This window comes from Rhamphochromis longiceps, linkage group LG5 (genome assembly GCF_057381845.1).
Source record: "Rhamphochromis longiceps isolate RC_006_pf linkage group LG5, R_longiceps_female_GT1.1, whole genome shotgun sequence".
Taxonomy (NCBI): domain Eukaryota; kingdom Metazoa; phylum Chordata; class Actinopteri; order Cichliformes; family Cichlidae; genus Rhamphochromis; species Rhamphochromis longiceps.
This window is the reverse complement of record NC_140561.1, coordinates 12273074-12300981: the sequence shown is the minus strand read 5'-3', so window position 1 is coordinate 12300981 and position 27908 is coordinate 12273074. Positions and strand designations below refer to the sequence as shown.

Here is a 27908-nt window from a genome sequence, read left to right as displayed (position 1 = left end):
TAAGTGTTTACACATATTTATTTATACAGTTTCCGAGTTTCATTAATGAAGCTAAACCATGGGTAACAGCAAATCGCAAGAAAATGAAGAGCTGTAAAAAATAAAAAGCTGGACATATTAAAAAAAAATTAACCATAACATCCAGATGAATGCCAAATAAAGCCCTCTCCCTCTAAGACCAACTGTCATGCAGCTGTCATCAATGCCAGGATGGGTAGGCCCTTCTGATTGGTCCATGCACAGTACACAGCCCAACGGCATTGGTCCAGGTGTTTGTCGTAAGGAAGGAGTCTTTCTCGAGCGTATACACACTAAAGCAGCAGGCCGTCTGAATTTCTCCACAAAAGATGTGACTTGGCACGATGAATCTGGAGACAGGAGGGAGCAGTCAGTGACAGGGAACATTCTGAGGTTTCTTTTCGTCTTTTTTTGTTTATTTCTGAAAATTTGCTCCTTTTTGCACATAACAGTCAAGAAATACATCACCATACAGTAGAGAAATGCATCACTACAGGCATAAATCAACATTTACAATTCATAGTTAATGGAAACTTTTGATGAATCCATTTATAAAAATACATTTTTCACTGCCCATAATTTAATAAATCTCTCAATAATTTAATAAATTAATGAAATCTGTCTTTAAATACATTTTTTTGTGCTGAGAATTACACTGCAAAGTCTAAAGACTTTCAAACTCAGTGCTCTAAAGTAGCCAGCAGGCCTCATCCTGTGCTTTTTTGATTGTACAGGTGCAAAAGCTGCTTCAATACATTATCACAGCAGAAACCACGCAAACCTTCAGCAAAACTTATGGTCTGTACAAGCTACTTAAAGCAGTACATGACGATGCTGAGATCTGAATCGTATCAGTATCCTTACTTCACACATCCATGCATGCCCTTGAAAGGCCCCTGTGAGAGTCTGAGGAAACAGGGCAGCCGTGTCCAGTGACCACGGTCTCCAGGTTTATAGACATTAACTGCCCTTCTCTCACCATTTCTTGTTCCGAGGCTTCAGCTCCTCAGCGGCGTTCCTCAGGAAGATGTAGTTCTTTTTCTGGGGGTTGTAGTACTCATGGCCCTGAATGATGACGAGTAGAAGTCAGAGTGAAAAGGCAAGCTTTGCTAACTAGAGTACTGATCCAACAACTGTAACGATTTATTAGCGCCTACCTTTGACCAGTCGTAACTGGAAGCATACGCAAAGATGTTGCCATTATGGTTGAAGCAGCAAGCTGTGATGGGCTGGTCGAGCTGCTCTGAGGTCTTCAACTTTGTGCGGGCATCTTTGTCCCAGAAGCTGAAGCGTCCGTCTGAGCCCACGGTAGCCAGAGTGCCATGGACAGGATGGAAGGCGATGGCATTCACCTGGTGGGAGAAAACATAAAATAGGAAGAACAATTATACACAAGTAACAATGAAAGAGATTCATTTCACAGATATTAGACCCCCCCCCGAAAAAAAACCCAAAACAAAACAGAAAAACAAGAGAAAATTGTGCCTTTATTCAACAGATAATTAGGCAATTATATAATAATGACTGTATTTAAAAGCTCAAAGCATGGAGATATCAGTCATAGCCACATTAAGACTAAAGAAAGCATTAAATAAAACACTAACGATTGCAGATAATGAAATGTAATATTTTAAATTACACTCCAGTTCTTTCATCATCATTTTTAAACCTTACTTATTAAGATCATTAGGAAAGGGAGGACTGTGCAAGGATTTTAGTTGTACTATATGAAGACAGGTTGTAGTGTATCTTTTAAATTTTGTATTGATCTCACTCCTGCTGTTGAACTTATAATAAATTGAATAAATTCACCTATTTACTAGCATGTTGTAATTACAAAGTTTAACTCTGTGAAATGCAGACAAATTCCAAATTTTAATCTCCTATACTTGTGCAAAATGGAAAACAAAGCAAACATAAAAACTGCACCAATTTACACAAATCTTAGTTGGTTTAACCAAGAGTATATCATTACTAAAATGAATCCCATGTTTCTCTTTTAACAAGAATAATGTTTACAATAAATCAGAGCTTCATTTAACACTGAAGCGCTTTACTAAAGTCCACAAACTAGGATAGTCTCATCAAATGATATCTCCTTTAAGAGCAAACAGACTCAAACTCACAAAATATATTTATCTACAATGCCGGCACTGGCCCAGAATTAAGACCAACTTACTGCATAGATGTCCTGTGGAGTGGTTGTGTTGGTTCCATTGGACCTGTGGCACTTGAAGGTGAAGTTATCTTTGGCTCTGAAACGAATGAACAGTGATTCATATTTCAGTTTCAATTATAGAACCAGAACAATAATTTTATAAAGAAAAGAAAGAAAGGAAAAGGTGCACACTTGAATTCGAGTAGTGGATTGTATTAGTCACTCACGGGTTTGGAGGATTGATATAGTGGATTGCCACTCGGCCCTCAATGCTTCCCAGTGCAAAACCCGTAGGCTTGTTCTGCTTGTCCTTGAATATGGCCACACAGCGGTGCTGCAAGGATGTCACGTTGGTTAAAGAGTAGTAATGCCAATATCTTGACATGCATGTAGCACCGATTAAAAATGAATCTTAGCAGTGTACAAAATTACAAAAGTGAGAGGCATAAGGTATACACATATTTGGAAAAGACAAATCACCTGATGTTTGAGAGGAGATTCTATTCGGCGAAACTCAGAGGGCTGGTTCTCTAGTTGGTACACTATCAGGCCTCTCTCAGCTGTGGCAACCACTGCCATGGGGTACACCTACACAGGGCACATTAAACATAAAAAAGTCAATCAATAATCAGTCTATTCTGTGAGCATCAGAATTTGTCATACTCATAAACCACTTACAACATCTGCGCAGTAGCATCTCTCAGGCATTTGCAGTGACATCATAGGATTGGGAGATCGAGTATCCCAGAACTAAAGAGACAAATAGAAAAATGAGAGCTTTTTCTAAGTGTTGTTTATAATTAATCATTTTCTCAAACAACATTTAACATCTGTGTCTTTGAATAAATTTCAGCAAATTCAATTATTTGGAATCACTCCACAGGTGTGTATATGCTTAATGAGACATGTGGTTGGTTAAAGGGTCACTTCAGGGTGACCCCCAAAAGCTAAATTGAGCCAGCCAGGATAAAAACAGAAACATTTAAACTCTGTTTACACCCAATATCACATAAAATTTGCATTAGCTCAAAGTGGCCGGTTTTAATGAAAGGTGGATTCTGATACAGACAAATATAACCAAGTGGTCTTCTAGGCTTTATCTCAGTAATGTTAAATGACTGAACTGGATGACCACACTCTGTTTGTGGAATCTTATCTTATTTAAATGATGGCTTATGATGCAATTAACTACAGACACTTGTATTTTGATTAGGGGAATTCTATTATTATGTTTGTATATAACTACTTGGCATGTTTGTGTATTACTGTGATGGATGCTGCTTTTACCTTCAGTGTTTTATCCCAACTGCCAGTCATGATACAGCTGTAGTTTGGGGCCTTGATCCAGTGGATTGCTTTAATTGGGCCATCGTGCTATGGAGAGAAATAATGAGAACTGTAACAGGATTCTGCTTCATTCGTGTCCACACAGTTGTTCTGGGCTTCTGTTCCAACCTGTGCAATCTGGATGGCTTGGTTGCTGTTGAGATCCCACATCTTGGCTGTCTTGTCACAGGAAGCTGTGAAGACTTTGCTTCCATCCTGGACAGAAAAAAAGAAAAGCAGATCATAAATTACTCTACAACCAGACAGCATCTACTGCAAAGATTACATTTTAGACATTAAACCTACATCACTCCAGCAGGCATCCAGCACTGGACCTGTGTGCATCTGTTGGGCCTTGGGAACAGTCTGTCCATTGTCCTGCACCTCCCAACATCGGACCTAAGAGTCAGACGATAAACCACTGTTAAGATTTTCAAAAAGTTAAATATGCACGATGTATATAAAAGTCTCAAAGAGGAAAAAGAAAGAGCAGAAGAGAGCAAATGGGATATACTATGAAGCAGCATTAATGGGTAAGTGTGCTACGTCAAGCTTAAAGTCAGACTTTGTGTCATTAAAAGTGGCTCTCTTTTTACATGGCTAAATCACTGTGATACCTTACGATGAGCACAAATCTTGTTGGGAACAGGTTATGTTCAGCATTCTTGTTTCAAATCTGCTGGAAGTACTTTGTTCTCACCAATGCTTTTATTTACAGCCATTTTTAATTGTTATATAGACACTCTGTTGGTTGAATACATTTTATACGTGCGAGCTATTAAACAATGAAGCCCTGCTGTAAAGTTACAGCAGTGCAAACTGTGCATCACATTGCTGCTGGAATGTGAAAGACAAAGTGACAATAGACCCTGTGCACGAGAAAATGCTAACTTCCTGGTTTGAGACCGGATGTGGGGTTGTACATTTCGGGTAGCTTTACTTTGCAGTCAATTGCTACTGCGAAGATGTACTCCAAAATCATGTCCAAAACTCGAAAACGGAAAGATCGCATTAAGTTACAAAGAGCAGAAGGTGGGAACACTCACCACTGTTGTGTCATAAAAAAAAATCTAATGATCAATTTTGACGTTTAAAACGTTTAGATCAAGCAGTTGTTTACATCACTCAACACAAGCAGAACTGCATTACTGCAGCAGAAGACACATCGTCCACATTCAGAAGCACATCTCTGTATAGTGACTGGTCTTGTGATTTAAACAGGCAAATGTTCAGCATTCAAGCTACAGGTGAAGAATAGTCAAACCAGATGTTTCCCCCATTATGTCGAGATCAGCTAGTCAAGTACACACCTACACAGCATGTTAACAAACCGTGAAAAAAAATGAATGATTGCTGGTAACGGTTTCTATACATTAGTATTTACGAAGGGTATGTTGTGACTTACCTTCAAAATTACAGTGGTCCCTCGCTATAACGCGGTTCACCTTTCACCTCGCTGTGTCGTGGATTTTTTTAGTGCAAGTTTGCATGTTGTTTTTTTTTTTTTTTACATCACATTGTGTCCTGCGTCCTGATCGCTGCAGACGATCTCCTCCGTGACGTCTCTACTGTACAGTACAGAATCGCTGCATCGATCGCTGGCAGTGTGACTCTGAAGTGCAGTACTGTATGTCCACGATGTCCACGAAACGTTTTGCACCGTCAAAAAATAAAAGTGGCTACTTGATTTCACCTATCGCTGGTTATTTTTAGAACATAACACCCGCAATAAACGAGGGACAGCTGAGAAATATAACATTTGAATCCCTTTTCTGTTTTGCTCTGAGGCGCGGGGGAAAAATATCGACAAGTCGATGACTATCATTTACAGATATATTGGGTAAATGCCCAAGACATCTATAGAAATGTAAATCGCCGCTTGATTCATTCATTTGCTTAACTTGTTTTGGACCGTAAACAAGGCGCGAATAGGACACCGGAAACAAAGCTCCCCACAGGAGTTTCCGCACCGGAAGTAGCATATGCTAATGTGCACATAGTCTATTCTAATCTGCTGCTTTACTCTTACACTGCTGGAACTGCAGCTACAAGGACACAGAACACACTCAAAAGATACAGGTTTAATCAATAAAAAAAATAACATCTCTCTTATTAGGTTACAGGACAGAAACCTTTCGCGTCTAAATCTACCCAGTTTAGATTTTCAGAGCTCTGATGTTTGGCCATCACATTAGAAATAACTGCAGAAGTGAGTTTTAAAATAAGCACAACGCTGAGCTTAACAGAGACAGTTGGTAACTACCATCATTATACCCATTATTTAGGCCTTTTCAGGCCAGTATAAACAAATATTGAAGTGTGTATATTAGGCATAGTGCCTTTATTGAACAATGTTGAATTTCACATCCTGCTCATACATTATGCGTCACTCTTTTTAAAATAGGCTAATTACACATTATATAAGGACTAAGCAACATGATTTAGCGATTAGTATTAATAAATCTATAGTAATAATCTTTCATTTACTCACTCCACCATAGGCAATAAATACGAGTGAATAAATTACTCACATCATTAGCCCAGGATCCTCCAATGAGGAAGTTTCCAGGCATGGTGGGTGGGCTGAAAGCCAGGCAGCTGATGCTGTCATCTGGAGGTGAAGTCACTTCGACATCCTATAAGGCAAGACAAAAAAAACAAGAAGTATGAGGAGGACCAGTGACAAAATGAGGATAGAGTTTTAAACGACTCCTTTTAACATTTAACAAAGTTTATGTCATACAACATATTGACAGCACTATTGGGCCACCTATACATTTTAGCTACAGCAGCTTTGATGAGATCCCATTCATTAACATGGAGTTGGTTCCCCCTAGGCAGCTGTAACACATTCTATTTTTCTGTGAAGGCTTTCAACAAAATTTGGAGTGCAACTGCAGCTTTTGCCCATTCATCCAGAAGAACATTTGTGAGTTTAAACATTGATGTTGGGTGAGAGGGACTGGGTTGTTAATCCAAAAGATGTTAGCTCGACAGCTATGGAAACCATACTGTGAAGTTCCTGATGCACAGTTTTTGTGTTGATGTTAATGTCAGAAGACATCTGCAGTAAGTGGGTCAGCAAATCATTGGCTACTTTTACCCACTGTAATAATAATAATAATAATAATAATAATAATAATAGATTGCATTTATATAGCGCTTTTCGGGGCCCTCAAAGCGCCGTACAATTCCACTATTCACTCACTCTCACATTCACACACTGGTGGAGGCAAGCCACAAGCGTGTAATATCTAGAAGTCAATGAACTCCTTGCAAGTCAGTACTTGAATTCAGTGAGTATTTTATAACAACTCAGTCTTTCAAAAATGTTTGTAATGGCTAGCTGTTAGATTTTATATCTATGGAATGGCACTAAACCCCTCAATTCAAAGATTAAGAGGTGTGGTCCAATACTTTTGGACATATAGTGTATGTTGTGCTCTTGTAGGCCGCTTTACCTTCATGGGATTGTGGCTGTCTGTAGTCGTGCTTCCAAACACCCCGGTCCCTCCAGTCCCAAACCCCGAGCTTGTTCCAAACAAACTCATAGTGCACTAACGTCAGCCACCCCTGAGAAAACAAAGAAAGACAGTGATTTTATATGAAACAACACGCTAACTGCCAAAAGTTGTCAGTGCATCAAACAATACCATGAACCACTGAGCAGGTGATGAAAACAAGTGAATACTGCATGTGTGAAACACCGGATAGCACACATTACGACATCCATTCAAGTACAATAAATTAGTTTTTCTTACAAGCGATATATAACTGCACTCAAGTTATCGTTGTTATTATTATTATTGAGGATATAACGAAGTCACACATCTGGATAACCAAAACTTAGCATGACAGCTAAAGGAAATGCTAGCTACATCACTTGCCACTGCTAACTAAATCACGCTACCAGGCTCGTTAATAAAAGGATAAATGGTCATTTAACTTCGATTGATATTTAAAATAGGGCTCAACCTATAAGCCACTATTATGACACCTTTCTGTGTGTGAAAATAAATACGTTTGAAAAAAAAACGAGCTCGCTAACATTAGCTAAGCAACTCTTGACAAACCACTGTGCCTCCCGGGTTGGGAAAAAAACCAAACAAATTTTCATGTTTGGTGACAATTTTAAACAACCATAATTAAACATTTCACTGTCTCATACCTACAGGGATATACATACCACTAATTTCCTTCTACTCTAGATGTAATGTCGCAACGCTGAAAACGCTAGAAGTGTGGCGCTTGTTCCTTTGAGTGCATAGTCGCAGGTTGATGACGCTTTGGCTCCAGCGCTCAAGAAAATGCAAACCGAAAGGTAAACGCTGTGTGGCAGCAAAGCAACAGGCTGCATGCAAGCATACTGTATGTCTATGGGCAGCCCACTTGAGTTAAGGTGCCCTTTCAATTTCAGATTTCTTTTTATATGACACGATTTAGATGAAATACTGTAAGAAAGTGGCAGATGGTTATTAAGCTAAGGGAAATCATAAGTAAAGTACTATGTATATAGCCTGCAGCCTAGGAAGTAAGATTTTTTTAAACGTAAAATGAAAGGTTACCTCACTCAAATAAATGTAACAAATATTTAGTTTGGAAATATGAGGAATAGAAAAAGTTATATCAATACTTTTGGGAGTAAAGGTTTGGTTTAGTAAATGTGCCCACTTTCGAGCAACTGAAATTAAATGTAACCTATGAAAAAGGGGGAAAAACCAGAAGAAAATTATGTGGCAATAAAATTTGCTTCAGTCTCCCTTTCACTGGGCTGTGGGCTATATTTCTGTAGCTTTGAAAAAAGGCAATTGTACAATAAGAGCGAATTAAAAATCAAGTTAATCAATAACTAGGTTTGGTAAATTAAATAAGGAACAATTATGTCAAATTATGAACCTTGTAATTATAAGACACTAAATATTCAGTGGAGCTGGATGTATAGCTCCAATGGGAAAAATGGCTTAAATTAAGAAACATGTTTGTTAATTCAACAATTTTCAAAGTTAACCTAAAGGCTTAAACACTAGGCTTTTAAGATTTAAAGTGTTTGTAGTTGATTTGGAGGCCTCTTGAGTTTATGTGAGTTTACAGAGATCGTGAGTCATGTACAGTGCTCTCTGCATAGGAAAACCCATCTCAAGCACACATCTGGTGTCTGCTATGCAGCGCCAAATTCATTGTTAGTTAGGTGTTTTGTTTTGTTTTGTTTGAATATATTAATTTAAGCAATGATCCAGTGACTCTCTCTCTCTCTCTCTTCTTTAATACAAATAGTGCAGAGAGACTATTGTACTTTGCCTAATAGATCACCTTGACCTGTCCGTGGTTTTAATCCTGTACTTCAGGATTGAATTGTTTTTCTAATTCAGAAATAAGAAGGAATAAATAAACAGGTGAAAATTACACGCAAAATAATAAATTCAAGCAATTAAATAATGTAATGGTTTTATTGAGTTAGCTCTATTTGTGACTTAATGTAATGGTATTGATTACAAAGTGGGGGATTTTGCCAACTTTCCTCTTGGCTTTTGTCGCTTTTATTGAATTTTATTTAAAAAAATTTTATTCTTCATGCTCGTCTAACGTCCCAGTTTTTGCTCCTTGCGTTAAATATGCAGCTCTAGATCTGTCTTTGTTTGTGATTAGTCAGCTGACGCCAAACCGCTCTTTATGTAAACGCGGTTGATGCGGAACACCTGGGCTGATAACTACCGCCCTTATCGTGATTACGGTTGTTATGTTTAGTTAAGTCATATAAGTACAACGGAGTCGGTGACTGCTGCACTTGCTTCGTAGTACGGATCGCTAATGTGAAAACGTGTAAAATAGTTTAGTTTGCACATCAGTGAGCATGACATGGCATTGAAGTAGGGGAGACCGGGGATAGTTGTAACGTGGGTCAGTTGTAACACTTCCAATTTCTCCAGTCAGGGCTAAGTTTCAAATGATGTGACTCATCCTGTGCATGCCCAATTCAGTTCTGCTATCACATGTGAAAAATCAGCACATTTTGTCAAACACAGACAATTTAACACGAAAAAAAGTAATTTGTATGGCAAAAAGTAAGTTTTTCTACTTTATTTCAATTTCTAATAGCATTATTTGCTTTTCAGTTAAACTCATCAAACTTAAATTGTGTTATTTGTATGTCTATGGGGATATATTCTGTGTAGGTCTTTAGTGCTAATGTTTTAGCCGTTGGCTGTAATGTTAGCTAGTTCATGGCTATAGGAGTCTGGGTCAGTTGTAACAGCAACAGTCTGGGTCAGTTGTAACAATAATGCAGATGTTACAACTTACCACACTATTACTTTAACTTATATTAAACAAGTTGGGGCAACGACATCAGCAGAGAGAGGTTCACTGGTCGCATTTGTATATGCGGTTAATGCCATTGGCAACACAATTCCTCCACTGTTTGTGTTCCCACACATACATTATGCAGACCACTGTGACAGAGATGGACCAGTAGGAAGTACTGGTAGTGGAAATAAATCAGGATGGGTGCAAGAAACAGATTTCCTCATCTTTCTGAAGCACTTTGCAAACCACACCAAGGTAAGCCATGATAAAAAGTAATGGAATTGCGATGCTGGTGAACAACTACATTTTTCCAGCTTCATTGTTGTGTTCAAAATTGGTGCAAGAGTTGTAGGTTATAATGCCCACTGAGCCAATGAGGCCAACCTCGAGGAAGACCAACCAAAATTAATGAAATATTCAGTTGCAGAAAATTCCATAACTTGTCTTTTTTGGGGGGTTGGAATATGTTCAAAAGCTAGATTTCTGCATTCTGCCACACACACACACAGCTACATAAATGGCTCTAAGTGCATTCATGTGTTGAATAAACAAAGATTACATGTTAATGTTTTGTTAGTACCCTTATTTCATTGTGTTACATTTCACCCCAGGATATGTTACAACTAACCCAGACTATGGGGTTAATTGTAACATTTCACTCTTTGTGTTTGAGACCATACCATGCAATGGGTAATTGTGCTGCAGAGAAAATAGCTGCACTATTTAATAGTTGAGACATGTAAATACTTTGCATTACATTTTGAATCCACTACCTTAAAAGAGCTCCAATTTACAGACAGAAATGTCAAAAATGTTACAACTATCTCCCCTACTAAAACTATGACCACAGAAAGAGGTCACAAAGACTGACTGTCAGGTAAGAAGGGATTACCACCAATGCAATGGTCTGACTGGACCCTGCATTCATAAACACAGGACGCTCTGTAGGTACCCCACACCCATCCGTGTGATTAACACAGAGCACTTCACTGTAGAATACAGCAGCCCCTCACCCCCGTTTTCTTATTCTGAACTGCTCCTGCCCCTCCCCAGACACACCGACCTTAGTAGGATCCATCCCCAAGTTGCCATTAAGACGAGCGCGCAGCTGTGGCACACCGAAGACCCACGCGCAACGGCAGATCATCAATGAATGATATTCGGTGTAGATAGGTGGCAGTGTGTTTGGTGTCAACCACACGCAGGAGGTATCTTTATGACGAAACAGCATCTCCAGTTTTATCTTTCGACTAATTCGAAGCGCGCGTAAAAACTGAGCTAAAATAATGTTGACAAGCGCCTTGGCAAAGATACCGTTCCTCCTGTCGTGGGGTTACTTAGTGCTGGCCACGCGGGTCGCGTTCTCCAACTTCTCCGTGGACAATGAAGTGCGCTCCAGCTTTATCCAGCGGCGACTGAGGGGCCAGGAGCGCAGAGAGATGCAGCGGGAGATCCTCTCCATCCTGGGGCTGCCGCAGCGTCCGCGTCCGCACGTGCACACCAAAAGCAATGCCGCCCCAATGTTCATGCTGGACCTCTATAACACTATTAGTATAGACCCAGAACAGCACAGGTATTCAAACTACGAGACCGTTTTACCAACGCAGACCTCCCCACTGGTGACCCCACAGGACAGCCGATTCCTAGAAGAAGCAGACACGGTGATGAGCTTTGTCAACCTCAGTGAGTAGAGCATGTGCGACTTTTGAAGTCAGGAAGTGTGTTTACTTGGTTTTTAGCGTTGTATTATTTGATTTAACCTGTTTTCTCTAACTCCTCCATGCTTAGATATATATTTAAGTACCCTAAGATTATATCACTTTTATGCACCAAGTCCACGTCGTTCATCCACATCTGAAACTCCTTCATATCCAAATGACTAAGTTACCCAACCAACTTTGTTTATGTGGATGGTTTGATTTAGTCATCTCAGAATTCAGTTTTAGAATGAGCCCTTTCTCTTTTTTAGTTCGTTTCCGGCAGCTGCAATACAACAGACAGCATTAAATGTTTCTGTCTGTCTCTCGTTTTTCTTTTATAATCTGTTGTTTCTGACTCTTACTTTTGGTGACTTTCTTTAGTTGAAATCAAGCATTATGCATTCCAAGCTGTAAATGTTATGACAACATGTATGTATCTGGTTTCCCCAGAACCCCTTCAAAGCTCTCAGGGAGAGGCTTTAGCATTGCTTAGTTTCACATGACTAGAAATTGAACAGGCATTTCTCAAGTTCAAGGGAGTGAGAGATGAGTCGATGAAGACCGAGATATAAACTGCATCTAAGCATGGTTATTGGTTTAGTAATCTTCCAGGTGCCTGTGCGTGCATTCTTCCGTGCTTGCTTGAAGGGCAGTGGGAGCTTGGGTTTATTCAGACATTACTGAATTTATAAAAGGCAAATCCTGCTTTGTTTTCCATGGAGATTGTGTGGAAGCTCCAATATTACTATGGGAAATCAGCAGACCACATGCTGTTTGAGTGTGTGGTTACATCCCAAACCAGCTCTGATCTTTGGGCTTGCACAGTGTTATTTAGGTCAATGTGCAGAGAGTGGGGTTTGGTCACCTGAAATATGTCTCCAAGAAATCATTAACCTCCCTTTCTGATTGGTTGTCAGTGGTATCGAACTGAAGCTTTATATAACAGGGCCTATTAGAGTTATTTCTTTTCCAATGAGCACATAAAGATGTAGTTAATACAAAACATTTGGAGACCACAAGAAAATCTCAAACATAACATTTTATGTCCTCAGTCCTGAACTTTTAACTGACAGTCCTTAGCTAATGAGATCTGGAAAGCTGTTTCTGAAAACCAATAGCAGATTTGTGTGGTTTCACATTTGAGAACTTTGATTTTAAAGAGCAGTGAGAGGGGGGGACAGAGAAAGAAACAATGAGTGTGTATTATTTTGCTGTCAGGCTCACCACAGCCTCTTGTGCAGGCTCCCACATCGTGCTAAAGTGACTCTATCTTGGTGGTCTCTCGATGATTGCTTCAAGAGTGAACTGGATTACGGTATTTCCCTTCCAAAGACCGCAGCTTCCAATATGACGGAGAGCTGCTGCAACTAATTTTATCCTTTTATATAAATCCGGCCAATCTAATCAGTGTCTGTAAGTGATGTGAGTCGTGTTAGAGAGATGGGTAAAGATTTATAATGCGATTCACAGGTGCAACATATAAACATGCTTACTGTCACTATAAAAGGCAGCTATTGTGCTCTGCACATTTTCACTGTCTTTATACTGTTCTGCATTTCTCTGCTCCTCATCTCGACTCCTTGTTTACCACTTCTGCAGTCTTTCCCCTGACATGTGTACACACTCATCCAATATGCTTTCTCTTTTTTTCTTTCTTTTTTGCATTGACCACAGTACACCTGCAGAGCATGAGAACAGGCTTTTTTTTTTGCACAGAAATGTCACCATGTTTAGATAAGATGCAAGAAACTCTTGTAGCGGGAGGAATGACTGAAGAACAGATGGATTATTGTGTTTTTCGAGAACAAGCAGGAAGACATGTGCTTGTCCTGCTAAGCCGATTGAACAAAAAAACAAAATTCCATTAAGATAATTTTTTTCCACTCTGAAATGTATTACTGCCTTGTGTGTTTGTGTGTGTGGCTTCTCTTTTACGTGTTAAAGCAGATTTATGAAAAGGCTTTCTCTTCTTTGTCTTTGATAGTTCTCTTTCAGGGTTGTTAAACATAAAGGTCATGGATTCATGGATCTCGAAGGAAATTAAGTATTTTATTTGTCATCACCTTTTATTTAAACTAAAGATAAAATGTTTCTGAAATTAATAGACTAACTTGCATATCCTGTTTGTTTGTTTTTTTTAGTGCAGATTTGTGATCCATCTTTAAACTCCCATGCTGTGAAGAAGACACTTACTACAAAAATTGCAATAGGTTAATAGTGGCTCTGCAGCTATGTGGCCCTTTAGCGTTAGGGGTAATCCAAAGTGTTGAAATGCCTCCCAGAGGGAAGTTTGCATATCTGAGGTCTGATCTCTGCAGCTAATGGTCCCTAACGTAAACACACCAAGTCCTTACAAGCAATTATTGCTTTCATAAAATCACCCCTCTCTCCCTTCCAGCATTTAATTGCGGTCAAACAAATGACTAGCAGGGTTCAGAATGCACTGCTCTTAACGATGAGCGGCTTGTGCGTGTGTTTCCGCGCTAAGTGTTTGTAGACGTCTGTGAGTCAAAGCATGTGTGAGAGAGCTCTGCAGTGCCATGAAAAAAAAAAAAAAAGTTTCTAGCAATCGAGATCTTGTAAGGATGGATGTTTTTTTTTTTTTTTTTTTTTTTTTAAACAATAGTGTGCTCCATCAGTTGGAGTACAGGATGATGTCATTGCTGGTGATGTAGTGTGTACCAGTGAGCAGGATGTGTTTAACATGGCTAATCGCTGCTCCCCTCTGCTGCACACCTTCAGCAGAGACCCTGGCTGCTCTGCTGTTTCCAAGGACAAGCATGTTGACTAATGCTGTAAAAACATGACACTGGCAAGCTCCAGGAAGCTTCGGGGTCTTTCTAACCACTATTCATTTTTTTTTTTTTTCCTGGAAACTCTGAGTGTTGGAGAGCTTCAGCCGGCTCAGGACTGGGCGGAAACCTCGCAGTGTCACCAGCTACTGCTGCTCCACTTTCTCCTACAGTCAGGCTGAACTCACCGGATGGCGACGTATTGCAAAACGATCAGGGGGCTGTAATGGGCACAGACACTGGGTGTAATGGCACATGTGAATTTGTGTGCCTCTCTATGCTTTATGTGAGCGTGTTTGTAAAAGTACACTAGCTGCTGTGGTTTTCCGGGCTGCGCCTTAACTGGGCTTTTCTTGTGGTCAGCACATGTGTGCAATTTAAACAGGGAGCCAAACTGAGCCATGAGTATTTTTTTCTTCCTTTCCTTCACATTGGCCTGTATGGCAAACTTGGCTAAAGTGATGTTTAGATCAGTCATTTTACTCATGGCAGCAGGATTTTTCCTATTTCAACCCGAGTGCTTCCGAGCTGCGGGCAGAGCAACACACATCAGAGAACTGACTGAATGTTTTGAGAGACCACAGTTGCTTTACCATCTGATTGCACTAAGTGGTTTGCCTTAGTGCCTTTTCAGTGTCTGTGCAAACTTTCTTTTTGAAGGTCAAAAGGGTTTTTTTTTTTCACCTTGTGTGTTTGTGTGTGTGTGTGCCTCTGGGAGAAAACAATAAACCGTTTATTATGGCGATGTTGTAACCAGATGGTCTATAAGGGGGATAATCCTTTTTAAAGCACATCAAAGCCACCACCTGCTCTTCAGGTTTGTCTGTCTGTTGTCGTCTTGTAGTTGATCAGGATCAAGATCTTCTCCTCCAGCGCCATGCTACAGAGTTTCGCTTTGACCTTTCACGTATTCCAGAGGGAGAGGCCATCACAGCAGCAGAGTTCAGGATTTACAAGGATCTCATCCAGGAGCACAGTGAGAACAAAACATTCAGAGTGAGTCTCTACCAGGTGCTGCAGGATCCTCCAAATGGGTAAAGAGAGTTTCTTATTTGCTCCTTTCTCTGTTCTTAATTGATATTATCATATATGTCAACCCTTCTTTTTTGAATTCATTATTTCTCTGATCATTGAGCTCGACTCCATGGTTTGAGTCCTCTTGCTGAATTTCAACAGGCTAAACACTTGTTTTTCTTAGAAAATGGGTTGTTGGGCTACGTTTCCCCACAGCTTATTTGTGCTGATGTTCGTGTCAGTACTGCCACTGTTGACACAGAAATTAGTGTCAATTACGGAAATACAGTGGTTCTCTCAGAGTGGTTTACTCTCACGCTGTCTGAGAAAATCAGCTCCCAGGAGACCGGTGTTTATATCACACAGCTGAAGCTACAAAATGACACCAAACCATCAACACGTCAGTTTTTCTATTACGCAGTTATCTCTCCATCATGCCTCCGGGTTTTCTCTGCCAGTGTCTGATATGTTTTTAACTTTCTTTTTATTTTCCTTGTTGAAAGCCGCAGGTGAATTTACACACCAACTTCCCTCTAACCTCAGGGAAAAGTCTGTTTTGTTTTGTGTTGCATTGTTAACACAGATGTTTTGAAACTAACCAGCGAGCTAGACCTGAAATAATAATTTGATCAATAAATTAGCAGTTTCAACATTTTTATTTCGATAACTTAATCATTTGGATATTTTTTTCAAGCAAAAATGACATAAAATCCCCCAGAATAAGCTTTTCACATGTGGATAAAAACTAAAACTCACTACAACATTAAGATTTCCTCTGATACATTGATGTAACTGCATACTTTTCCTGTGTATTGTATTAATTTTTATTAACTTGCGGTAACTGGCAATTCCTAGAGTTGGTCATCTTTTTTAAAAACTTTATTTACATGTACATCAGGCTTTCTCACTGTCTGAGGCCTCATTGGATCTTTTTAAGGTCGTTATTTCTTTGGCTTTGAGAACTCAAAACTTTACAATAACAACCATTAAATCACATTTATTATTTAGGCTGCTAATGAGAATACTGGTATTGTGTCAAAACATTAATTTGCAAAGCAATAAGAAATTATAGATACCAGTGTAATATAAAATAATGTGGTGTATGTCATAAGATGCCTGATTTACTGATTCTTTTACATTTACATTACATTTTTATACCTTCAATGCCAAATTAATGTTTTGAATCTGAAAATATTTCCATTAATATTCTTCATATTTGTTGCTTTTGAGAAGGTGCTCAAATTTTGGTTTCACAATTTTAAATAAAATCAGACTTTTGGAACCATCGAAAATCCACAGATTTTAAGACCCTTATGATGGAAACTTTTAGAAATCCTGCTGACACAATTTAAGATTTAATAAAGGGGGGAAAAACCCTCCAGGTTTGTATTTCAGTCCAAAGAGAAACTCATGGAAATGATCACAGGCACAAACAACACCTACATTTTGTTTCTTGACTGACCCCCAAAAAAGAAGCCAAAACTGTAAAAGTCAGTCTCTCAAACAATTTCTTTCTGAGATTTGTGGAGCTAAAACTTAATGTTGAGTCTTCATAATTAAAACTAATTAATAAAAACGAATTAAAACTAAAGATAAAGATTCATAACAAATACAGCTTTTCTAAAGAAAACGTGTAGAGACATGACAAACATCCAACTGCAGAGGACCAGTCATTAGAAAAATGATTACGACAGGATTTACAAAGAAACTCGTACTAGGTTTTTATATTTGGTCAGAAGCTTGTAAGATGGCTGATAACACACAGCACCACCCCGTCGGTGTATTTCACTGGTCCTATTGTATCAGCTGAATTAAAGCCGGTCAGCAATGATTTAAAATCATGGGTTTTGATAAAAAGGGGTCATGTGCCAGCCAGTAGGTGTAGATTAAAGTGTTTTATCTGTGAGAGTGGGGCTGCCAGCAGCACCATTGTCATTCAGACACACAAAAGCCACTCCACACAGACGAGCAGGCAGCAGGACAAAAGACAGACGTCTGAAACTCAGACTATAAACAAAGCAATTCTCTGTTGAGATCTGCCCCTAAGCGGACACACATCAGCGTTAAAGTGCTGCTTTGATAACATTCAAAGTGGGAGGACTGCATGATTTAGAGGGGTAGCTGTCAGGGAATTTAACTGAGGTGATGCTTTTACATTTTAAATTAGAACCGTTTCATTCGCTTCCACTTTGCATTTATTTCCTGGAAATGTCAGCATCATATAAAACGCTGTGCTGTTAAAGGAGTGATAAAACCACACACACACACACACACACACACACACACACACACTGCTGCAATGAATTTTTCCCTTCAGCTTGGACTTCAGCAAATGAAATGTGTCCACTTAGATTAAACTCGAGTCTCTAACCATTGACTGGTACAGTTTCTCTGATCCGTCTCCATCGTGGGTTTACCCTCAAACACATTGCTGAAGCTTAGCACTTTAACCTCACTGTAACTGGTGAACTTCAGCTCCACTGTACTGGTATAGTGAGCTTAAACAAAACAAAAACATAACAAGTGGTCCAGTACTTCTGCACTCTAAGTCGTACAGGATCTCACATATGCTTTTGACATTTGTGGTGTATTAAATACTGAAAGCCAAACATTTTCCCAAGCATACCACATTCCTTTAGATGTGTTTGTATTTTCAAAAACGTCCACGGGTTCCATAAATTTCACAGAGGAATGAAATCCATTTGCAGTGAAAAACAACCCATCACGGTGGGGTTTCACTGCATTTTAAGTTGTGTTCTGTGGAAAAGTCGATCGACTGAGTCCGCCCGGGAAAGATTTTACTTTGCACTTGGAGCTTTTCTGCACTGAAATCCCTCGAGTGTGTTTACATTTCATTCTGTCCTCAGTGACTTGGAGCTGTTCCTGCTGGACCGGCGAGAAGTTCTGGCTTCAGAAGAGGGATGGTTGGTCTTTGACCTGACCACCACGAGTAACCTGTGGCTGGTCAACCCTGAGCATAATCTTGGCTTGCACTTGGTTCTTGAGGACAGTCATGGTCAGTGATTATCCAAAATTGATTCTACAAAACTGAAAAATGGCGTGTGATCCATGGTAGTAATATTAAATAAATCAATAAATAATTGATTTCTGCAGGTCAGAAGAGAAACCCCCAGTTAGCTGGAGTGGTAGTGGGCAGTGGGCCTCAGGACAAGCAGCCATTCCTGGTTGTCTTCTTCAAAACCAATGAGGTGCGACTCCGCAGCGTTCGTTCAGCCAATGGCCAAAAGGGGCGCCAGTCAAGCCGCTCTAAACCCCAGAGGACTGTTCAAGATGCACTGAGGGCAGTGGAAGCTGCAACAGGTTACTGAACCCCTAAACCCTCTTTTCCCAGATGAAGACGACCTCCCTTGTACCCTTAATGATGAGTTTTGACAGCTCAATGTCAATAAAGACGTGATTTGACATTTTTCCAGGGGCAGCAGTAATAAGCTGTATAGGTAGAGCTCACCCTGACTAACATCTGATACACACTCAGTCATTTTGTTCTGAAAACAGGCCTGAAATATAACAGAAACCACTCAGTTCAAAAAAGGAATGCAAAGGTTACTCCTCGTAGGCGTCTAAAGAGTTAAAATGTCACTCATGAGCGGAGTCATTTCAGGAGCTTTAAGAACCTGTTGTGTCAACTGATATTTGCTTTTGTTTTCAGCCAATATCGGCATCTCTAAAGAAGGATGTAAAAAGCACGAGCTGTATGTCAGCTTCAAGGATTTGGGATGGCAGGTAAAAACTAAAATTTATCAACACTTTTTTGAAAGCATTTCTTCAAAAGTGACAATTAACAAACACTTAAAAAACCTCTGACCAGGACTGGATCATAGCACCAGAGGGCTACGCAGCATATTACTGTGAGGGAGAATGTGCTTTTCCTCTGAACTCCTACATGAATGCCACCAATCACGCTATTGTGCAAACTCTGGTAAGCCTCAAACGATCCCTGATTAAAGGCATTTCCTCTGTAGCCTCTGCTCTCCCTGAGGATATATTTTGTATTTCTTCTGTGCCACAGGTGCACTTTATCAACCCAGAGACGGTGCCCAAAGCCTGCTGTGCCCCAACACAGCTCCACGGCATCTCTGTGCTCTATTTTGATGAAAGCTCCAATGTCATCCTCAAGAAGTACCGCAACATGGTGGTCAGAGCCTGTGGCTGTCACTGACTACTCATATTCCCATCTGTGACACGTACAAATCCAGAGAGATGCTGAAGAAAGGCGGAATCAGAGCGACGATTAACTGACTGGTCACCGGAGAGCTCTTGCCACAGAGCTTTATTCTGGGGGTCTGTTTTTTTAATTTTTTTATATGACCAGCAGCTGAGCCAGCTTTAACCACTACCACAGCCCAAATAGAGCTACTGGTCACAAAAAGGGATTTTATGGATTTTGTTTTCTTTGTAACGGATTTAATTTTTTTTATATACCTTTGTGTGAAACTAGAGAGACTGCACCGAAAGGACTTCGAGCAGTGTGCAGAAGTTTCATAAGCTCAGAAGGAACCTGTAAAAAGTACTGGCAGTGGTGTGCGCTATCATACATGCAACAAACATCTCTATTTGAATTCTTTTTAAAATAAGAATAAAGAGTTTTGTCTTTTGTGGTAATTTAATTAAAACAGACTTTACAGCTCATAAAACTGTAAATCTTCCTCTTGAAGCCGCTCACCATCGTTTTTGGATGAACCTGTGTTTAGATGAGAGAAATGAAGGCAGTGAGGTAATGCCAGTGGGATAGATTCATAAACATTGCAGTTGTTCAGAGATTTGCCAAAATATTAAACCCACTCGCAGGTGAAGTAAAAAGCATTTAACTGTGTTTTCATAATGAAATGTTCTGCTGGGAATCGTGTGAACGTGCCACCCACCTGAACATTGTCGCAGGCCTCACTCAGCAGGACAAATCACTCAGGAAAACGCTTAAGCATCACAGCAGATTCCCTAGATCCCAGTCTGGTTGAGCATCAGTGGGCTGACCTGGAACAAGGCTGGTCAATGAAGGCTCTGACTGCTAACCTGTTCAATCCACACGACCTGCTACGAAATCCAACATCACTCCTCCATCTGCTCTATCCACACTTTGTCTGGTGTCAGAGCAGAGCTGCAGCCGGACTGTATATTTTATCGCATTAAGAAAGTCTAACCAAGATTTCCTTTTTTTTTTTCCCCTCAAACATTTTCTCAGCAGAAGTATTATTCGCATGTTTGGCTTGTAAACGCCTCCTCTGTAAGTACTGAATGGGCTGCACAGTTAACACATGGAATATTTATTTCTTCAGCTTTGCTTCACCTTCACCTACAGCACCTTGTGTCCAATAACTCTGCCATTATTATTATTAACTCTACATTTAAAGATCATCCTATTCACTTAAAATGAACTGTTAGGCGAGCCGTGTACACGCACACTTTCCAGTCTTTTTCATGCCCACTCTTAACAGTGGGACACATTCAAAAAGGAGCATCAGTACAAAAAAGAAAGCACAGCATATGCACAATACAATATATCCAGGCATTTAAAAAAAAGGCATTTATACCGACATCACCGAGAAGCTTTGTGCCTCTAACGTAGCATATTACACTCACACATCACAGCCCACGCTTTTAAAAGCACAGGTTAGACCTGTTATCGAAGAAATAGAGGTAGAAGCGTAAAATGAAATCCTTCTCATGTAGCGAAAAAAATCCCGTTCGTTGTAAATCTGAAATTGTCAAATTGGTTAAAGTATCCAGTTTCCAATTCGGAGCGAAGTTTCCTTTTGTGATCACAAAGAACTCTTACATAATACCAGGCAGGAAAGAGAGAAACTATCATGAGCAGCGAAGACCTGAGGGAGTATTTTTTTGTGCTTTTCAAGGAACGTGGGCTGATTTAGTCAGAACTGCTAGAAATAATAATATGAACACTTACATCAGAGCCAAAAACTCAAACACGCTGTCCTTTGAACTAACAGGGTTTCCCTCAAACGCATTGTTACTGAAGCGGTTTTATGTGGCAACACAAATTTTACACTTTGGTTCTACATTTCAAAAAGAAAACGTGTCACATAGCCTGAGTTCTTGCGTATAAGATCTGAATTATGTGCTGCTGCAGACTTTGTGTAGGCTTACAGCAGATGCAATGTCGAGCTCTGACACGATTCATGTTGTCAGCGTGTGATCCCTGACTAACCTTGACAAATACAGCATGTGTTATCACACCTCCGGGGGATCCTGAGAGTTAATCTTTCCTCTTTAAGCGGTTCCTCCTTAGATACAATCATCATACCGACAGTCAAGCACAGAAATATGATTCAGGAGGTAGAATGACAGTAAATACAGGCTGATTAGAAAAGAGCTGAAAAGCAACCAGCTAGCTCCCTGCAAATGAAACAGCCACTGTTCACTACATGCAATTAGTTCCTGGACCTCTCAGCTCAGGGGCTGAGAAGTGCCTCCTGCGGACCGCCTCTGCGCCCCTCTTCGGCTCCAGTGCTTGTTCCCCTGGCCTTGTGGGAAGCAGTGTGCTCGGGCCAGATTGTGGATGTGTTGCTTTTAGGGGCTCACACCCTTCCTCTTCTAACTTCTCGGGTGAGGTTTTTGGCTCCGATGTGGCTGGCTGTGGAGCCTGGGGAGCTAATACAGGTGTGAGAGCCAGGCAGACATCCCCTACGCTGAGCTGGTGGCACTGCAGGCCGCAGATGCGGGCAGTCCTCTGAGGGCTGCAGGAAGACCAGCCGCGCCCACGCACGAAGAACGGGTACTCCACATACACATCCACCAGCTCCTGCAGGAGGCAGACAGATACATACAGAGGAAGCTGTGAGACAAGCACGGCTTAGACGTTTGCTCACTAGAGGGTGGTGTTGTTCCATTATGGTGGATCTATTCATAGTTCATGTAACAGCAAGGAGATAGAATTAACAGTACACATGGATTTCAGGTTTTTATGCATACAAAAATTCACTTGTTACACCATCAGGTTTAAAAGCAAGAATATACTGATTGAATTTTCTGCAGGTAAGTACACACCTTTTAATTGACCCAATTATAGATTTTTCTTCATCTTGTGCTAAACATTGCAGAACCTAAAGAAAAAATGGCTTTCAGGCATGAGGCAGATCTTACTGGATATCTTCTTTTCTTAACTGCCAACAAACTCAGATCATTTCCCTGTTTGCAGCACTCTCCTTTGGCCTTAAAATTACTACTGAAGGCGGCCACAAAAATGGCAACAGACATACAGCTCCATCTTATAAAAAAGCTGCTTTATTTCCCAAAACAGCTGGCTGCTGCAGTGTTTTGCAGAAGACACAGATACAGGAAGTGCAAATGCTCCTGACTATTTTCAGCTTCAGATTAATACAAGCTTTCTATGCTAGTATTTTTCACAGCCTGTAGTATTTTATTGCAAATCCCACAGCGCACTCAAGGTGTTGCTAACAGTTTTCTTGGCGATAATGGAGCGCCATGGCATGGAGGATAAGCTTGGGATGCACATGCATTACACCTTTAATTCAAGCTATTCATGCATTTGAATTTGCCATTTAAAAATTTCACTAAGTTCAGTTATTATCTTTTATGTACGTGAGTGTGTTTAGGAAGACAGTGATGCATGTAACCAGGTAACACAGGAATGTACTCTAATGTATGTCTGGTGTAAGGATAGCAGCTGTTCTGGATTGTAAATACCATTAGGTCTGAGAATAGCGGCTAAAAAGCATCATAAATACCATAAAAAATAAAATAATGGTTTAGAGCTTTTGAGCAGAAGTCAATAAATTAATGTTTTTTACACCATCTAACCACGAGATCCAGATGCTCTTTTTGGTGGGAATACTACGTTAAAAGAATAGTAACAATAATGTGTGCTATGAATATTAACACCACAGTGGGAATTTCTTTCACCTGGCTCTGCTGGTCATGAAGCATGATGAGGAGGCGGGAGATTGAGGACGAGGAAGTTGAAGGGGAGATACTCTGCACCGTGCAGCAGCTCAGGCGCAGGTCTGGACAGGCCAGTGAGCCAAGCAGGAAGTCTTCAGTTTGCAGGTGCTCTACCCTCCTCAGCCGCCCATCCCTGAGCTCAATCAGAGAACCGGCCACAAAGTGAGGGAGGAGCCAGGGGAAACTGTTAGGAGAGGCGGTGGAGGAGGAAACATGCTCAGAGGAGGGCCTCGTGGAAGCGTCCTCCTTCGTGAAGCCGCCAGCGCTTTTTGAGTTGTTTGGGGAAACTTGCATGACGGAATGTCCTGAAATAGAGGCAGCCTTTGTTGATCTGTGCGACAAATCAGGTCGAAGTTTGGGGTTCTCACGGGGAGAGTGAGGTAGGCTTGTGCTCAAAGGTGAAGTACTTGCCCTTTCGACCCTGGGAAAATACTCTGTTTTTCTCTCTCCTCTCCTCATGTATGGACCTTTATGCCTGCTGTAGGTCTGCCTCTCTGCGCTCAAACTCTTCTCTCTTGAAGTCTTGTGCTTCTCCCAGCTGTACGCTCCACTCGCTCTGTGGAAACCCTCCAGGGAGACAGCGTTGAATCTGGAAGGATAGTACGGATGGCCTGGGTGGAGTGCAGGTGTGCCAGATATGTGGCTTTGGTGCTGATAGTGGTTAGGAAAGTCCCATCCAGGGTGCAAGGGGTTGAACTCTCTCCACTCTGCCCAGCCATGATGCTCCCTGAATGCAGAAAGAATCTGCGGTTTGGACCTGTTAGGTGTGGGTGTGTGCATCCAGGGCTGGTACAGGGCAGTAACCCGTCTCGGCACGGGCTGGAATGGGCCAGTGTGCTTTGTGGTGAGTTCGGTGTGGCTCTTGTAAGGGTATGGCGCCTTAAAGTTTGCAGCATCGCACTGCTGTTGCTGCTGCTGCTGAAGTGGCGAGCTTGGTCTTTGGTCCCTCTTCTTGAGCGGGAGGCTGTCCCTACCCGGGACCAGAGCCGAGTTTGTTGTGAAGCTCATGGGCTCGAGCTGATCGTCACTCACACCGACACTCCCGAAGAACTACAGGTGGCGTTGTGATCATGTGACACGGGCTCCATTAGTCTCTTGGCAACTGTCGCCGATCCAAGGTCGCCACAATCTGAACAGCAGGAGAAACAGTTATTAATGCACTTCATATCCCCACAGACAAGTTGTCAAGCTGGAGAAAATAACTGAATTTGCCTTCGTAGAGTCTCTCTTACTCTGGTGTTTCCCCTGTCTCTGAAAAATTCACAGAACTTTCCCTCTCTCCCCTCCCGCAAAAGTACAACATGGTGAGATCAGTGCCTGTGAATATCCTTCCACATCTGAACAAAAACTCCTCCATCAGCTTCAAATTACAGCTTTCCAACCACCAATTGCCATATTGACAGGGCTAAGTTTGATGGACACCTACCAGCTCCTTTGTAAAAAAAAAAAAAAAAAGAAAGAAAGAAAAAGTTACTATGGTTACAAAGTGCTGTACACTGTGCTTGGTGGAGGCATGAGTGTAGCGGAGACGAGGCAGAGCAAAATGTTAGTGGTGGGTGTAAACTCAGGGGTTAGATTTTCTCAGTAACACAGTAAACTTTGAGGTTAATAAGGTCGGTCAACAATGATGAGGAAAATATGTGTGTTAAGTGACTAAATGTGAGAGGGATGTTAAACACACAGACCAAGCTTGCATGTTTCTCATAATGAAGAGAACCCCCTCCAGCACCTACAGAAACCCTATCATCCTTCTTACGTGCATGCACAGTTGTGAGTCAGCTCACTGAGGTGGGCTAAATATAAGCAGTCTGTGGCCAGACACACACCAGTTTCAAGACGCTGCAGACATGCTCTTTCATATATATATATATATATATATATATATGCATAAAGTGATGCAGGGAGGTAAAGGACAGCAGAGGACTTTTACAGCCTGCCAATGCAAAGCTCATCTCATTATGTCATCATCAAAGCTGAGCACCGCCGCTGAAAGAACTTCTTTCACTCATCTTGACAGTCACGTCTCTGACATAAAGCTGCTTCTCTGTTATGTGTGCGCGTATCTGTGTGTGCGTGTGGTATCAGACGACACCCACACAGCGACATTCCTGTGCGAGCACCCGGCGTTATATCAGGACGCATAAATAGGTAACTATTTGTCAGCTAAACGCTTGCAGTGTGAATGTAAATTAATTCAAATGGAATCGAGGTGACCTACAGTGACCTACACAGGTACAATCAGATCGTGCGTCCGACAGGCCTGCTCATGACAGTTTCTCCATGCTCAGTGACCATATGAGGCGATCGTGATCACTACAGGTTGCTAATCTATGGAAATGAAATGTATACACAGCAGCATTTAGTGTGTTTGATGCCTTTATGGTCGAGATAATCTGCGCCGAGGTCAGTACTGTTTGCATATCAGTAGTGGCAATATTGCGCTTAGTTTGCTCGATGCTTTCTTTCTGTGAAACTGAATATAATCAGGTTTAACCTCTGTAACCAGTTCAAGCAAAGAGTTTCTCAGACATGCATTCAGAGCACAAAATCATCTCCTTCAAAAAAAAGATTATCTAAGGATGATACACTTACTTGCATGTTTTTCCATTCATCCATTTGTGTCTGCCTGTGCATCCATCTTCACAGAGAATATCCATCCATGTTCAGGTCCAACAGGAGCGCCGACTTTCCACAAACACACACGCACACACACACACACACACACACTCACGCACACACACACACCTGTCTGTCTTGTGTCGTCCTCGCAGGCTGGGGGAGGAAAAAAGCCAAACGGAGCAGAGTGAACAGAGGCATCCAGACAAGCTCAACAGACTGTCTATTAGACACACACTCCTCTCTTCTTTTCTCTTCTCCCCCCTCTCTCTCTCTCTCTTCCCTCCTACTCGCTTTTACATTTTACACTCCCACTCTGCTCAGCCAGTCAGTCAGCCCTTAACCTTTCTCAGACTGATTTCATGCCTCTCCCTCCCTCTCTCTCAGTCTCTCACACCTGAACTTGCTCACCCTGTGTTTGCTGCCGAGTGGCACTTTTAGCTTCTCTTCCATTTGTAATCATCCTTCCTCTCCATGTTCCACGTGCTCCCTCTCCCTCACTCTGTGGCTCGCTCTCCGTCTCCCTCTCTCTCTGTTGTTGGGTGTATAATTAGAAATGAGACTGCTGTGCAACTCCTCAGCTGATGGTAGGCGTATGACTGCCTGATGGCTTTGGCGCTTTGCCTGGTGGAGTGAGGGCGGGAAACCATAGCTTTAGCCTGGGCATGCTCACACACACACACACACACACACACACACACACACACACACACACACACACACACACATGCACATACAAGCAAATACGACAAAAAAGAGCCCACAAAACAGAAATCTGAGAACACAAAGTCTTGCCTTGCTGTTAATTCTTCCTGTTTCTCACTTCCTGTTCTTTTTTTATCTTGACTAAAGTATTCAGAGATTCAGCCTTAAGCACACATGCTAACCCTCTGGAAAACAGTATCATAACAGTTGGTTGTCGTGTGGGAAACATTCTGCTTTCTCATCTGACTTTAAAACACAAGAAAGAGGACACGGCTTTTGATGTACGGCTGCCTCAGCAACACAGCAGCCTGGGTCCCAGCTACTGATTGTATTTTATTTTTTGCAGGGCCTCAGCAGGTGAACCCCCAGTCATGGGAAAGCCTACGCGTAATTCAGTTTGTGGTGAAGAGGATTTCTTACTTTGAGTCACATCATGCTTCCTCTGCCCACTCTCGCTTTCTGTATCTGCCTCTCTTTTGATTTTTCTTCTTCTTTTTTTTGTAATCCACTGGTGTACGCACATACGCACACACAAAGAGAAAGTTCACAGCATGTTAAGCGATTGCATTGCATATCTTTGCCACAACCAGCATATTCAGGCTAAACCACCACAACCACTGACATTTAGAAAAGAAATGTTTTTATTGATAGAAATCGCCAATGACTCCCACTACTTCCCAACTGCTACATCTACAGCTTGTATTTACAGTTTCAGTTTAGCGCTTGGCACAGACACCAAGTGTGACTTTCAGTAGTGAAAGTTTCCATGCTTGTGCACAGGGAGTTAGAGGTTTGCAGTTTTCACAAATGTCATGCCTTTGCACGATTCACACATGACTGAAATATCTTTTTTTGTTTTTGTTTAAATATATCTGTTTGTTATCTACCTATGCAGACCAGACATATGTTTATATATTTTTTCTTTTGATAATGTTCTCGTTTGTTTGTTTGCTTTCTGTGGATGATCAGCAAGTCGGCTTATATTGTGCTGATTCTTGTTGTACAGATTCTTGCAATGACTCACATCAGTATCTTTTCCTGCTTGCATCTGAAACCAGACACTGTTTAAAAGCCACTTTCAAGTGCGATGCTGTGTTTTGGAAAAAAAAAGAGAGAGGGGGGGGGGGGGGGGGGGGGAGGCAGTGATGTAATGCTGCTCGAAGCCTCTGCATGCAAATATTGTATAATCAGCAAGTCCTGCTTAGAGAACATGGAACTGACGCCTCTTGGCCACTAGACGGTGCTCAGGACACACAAACGATCAGACATAGTGCTGGGTGATGGTTTTCTCTCACACTGCTACCTGTCCTTTTTTTGCCACTTGAAAACTATAATTAT

General features: G+C 41.2%; 3 protein-coding genes across 5 annotated transcripts; 1 reads left to right on the top strand and 2 right to left on the bottom strand.

The window, feature by feature from the left end:
- On the bottom strand, positions 1-7816 carry rae1 (ribonucleic acid export 1). 2 transcript variants are annotated; one of them, XM_085405871.1, is made up of 13 exons: positions 7689-7816; positions 6964-7075; positions 6034-6138; positions 3809-3901; positions 3632-3718; positions 3464-3550; positions 2855-2926; positions 2657-2764; positions 2404-2510; positions 2198-2273; positions 1176-1370; positions 998-1083; positions 1-368 (listed from the first exon to the last, which is right to left on the bottom strand). In XM_085405871.1, coding segments are annotated over exons 2-13 (1107 nt in total). In that variant the 5' UTR covers positions 7054-7075; positions 7689-7816; the 3' UTR covers positions 1-367. The 2 variants fall into 2 exon arrangements, with proteins under 2 accessions (XP_085261997.1, XP_085261996.1); XM_085405870.1 differs by lacking the exon at positions 1-368 and having other exon boundaries at positions 994-1083.
- A 3000-nt stretch (positions 7817-10816) lies between these two features.
- On the top strand, positions 10817-19934 carry LOC146669310 (bone morphogenetic protein 7-like). Its single transcript, XM_085405869.1, has 7 exons — positions 10817-11488; positions 15142-15331; positions 18179-18327; positions 18426-18632; positions 18982-19055; positions 19141-19251; positions 19342-19934. Exons 1-7 carry the CDS (start codon positions 11092-11094, stop codon positions 19489-19491), a joined length of 1278 nt encoding a protein of 425 aa, XP_085261995.1. The 5' UTR covers positions 10817-11091; the 3' UTR covers positions 19492-19934.
- A 133-nt stretch (positions 19935-20067) lies between these two features.
- On the bottom strand, positions 20068-26372 carry LOC146669309 (uncharacterized). Of its 2 annotated transcripts, XM_085405867.1 has the most exons (4): positions 26277-26372; positions 25842-26021; positions 23211-24378; positions 20068-22089 (listed from the first exon to the last, which is right to left on the bottom strand). In XM_085405867.1, exons 3-4 carry the CDS (start codon positions 24255-24257, stop codon positions 21709-21711), a joined length of 1428 nt encoding a protein of 475 aa, XP_085261993.1. In that variant the 5' UTR covers positions 24258-24378; positions 25842-26021; positions 26277-26372; the 3' UTR covers positions 20068-21708. The 2 variants fall into 2 exon arrangements, with proteins under 2 accessions (XP_085261993.1, XP_085261994.1); XM_085405868.1 differs by lacking the exon at positions 26277-26372 and having other exon boundaries at positions 25842-26101.
- Positions 26373-27908: the final 1536 nt, after the last annotated feature.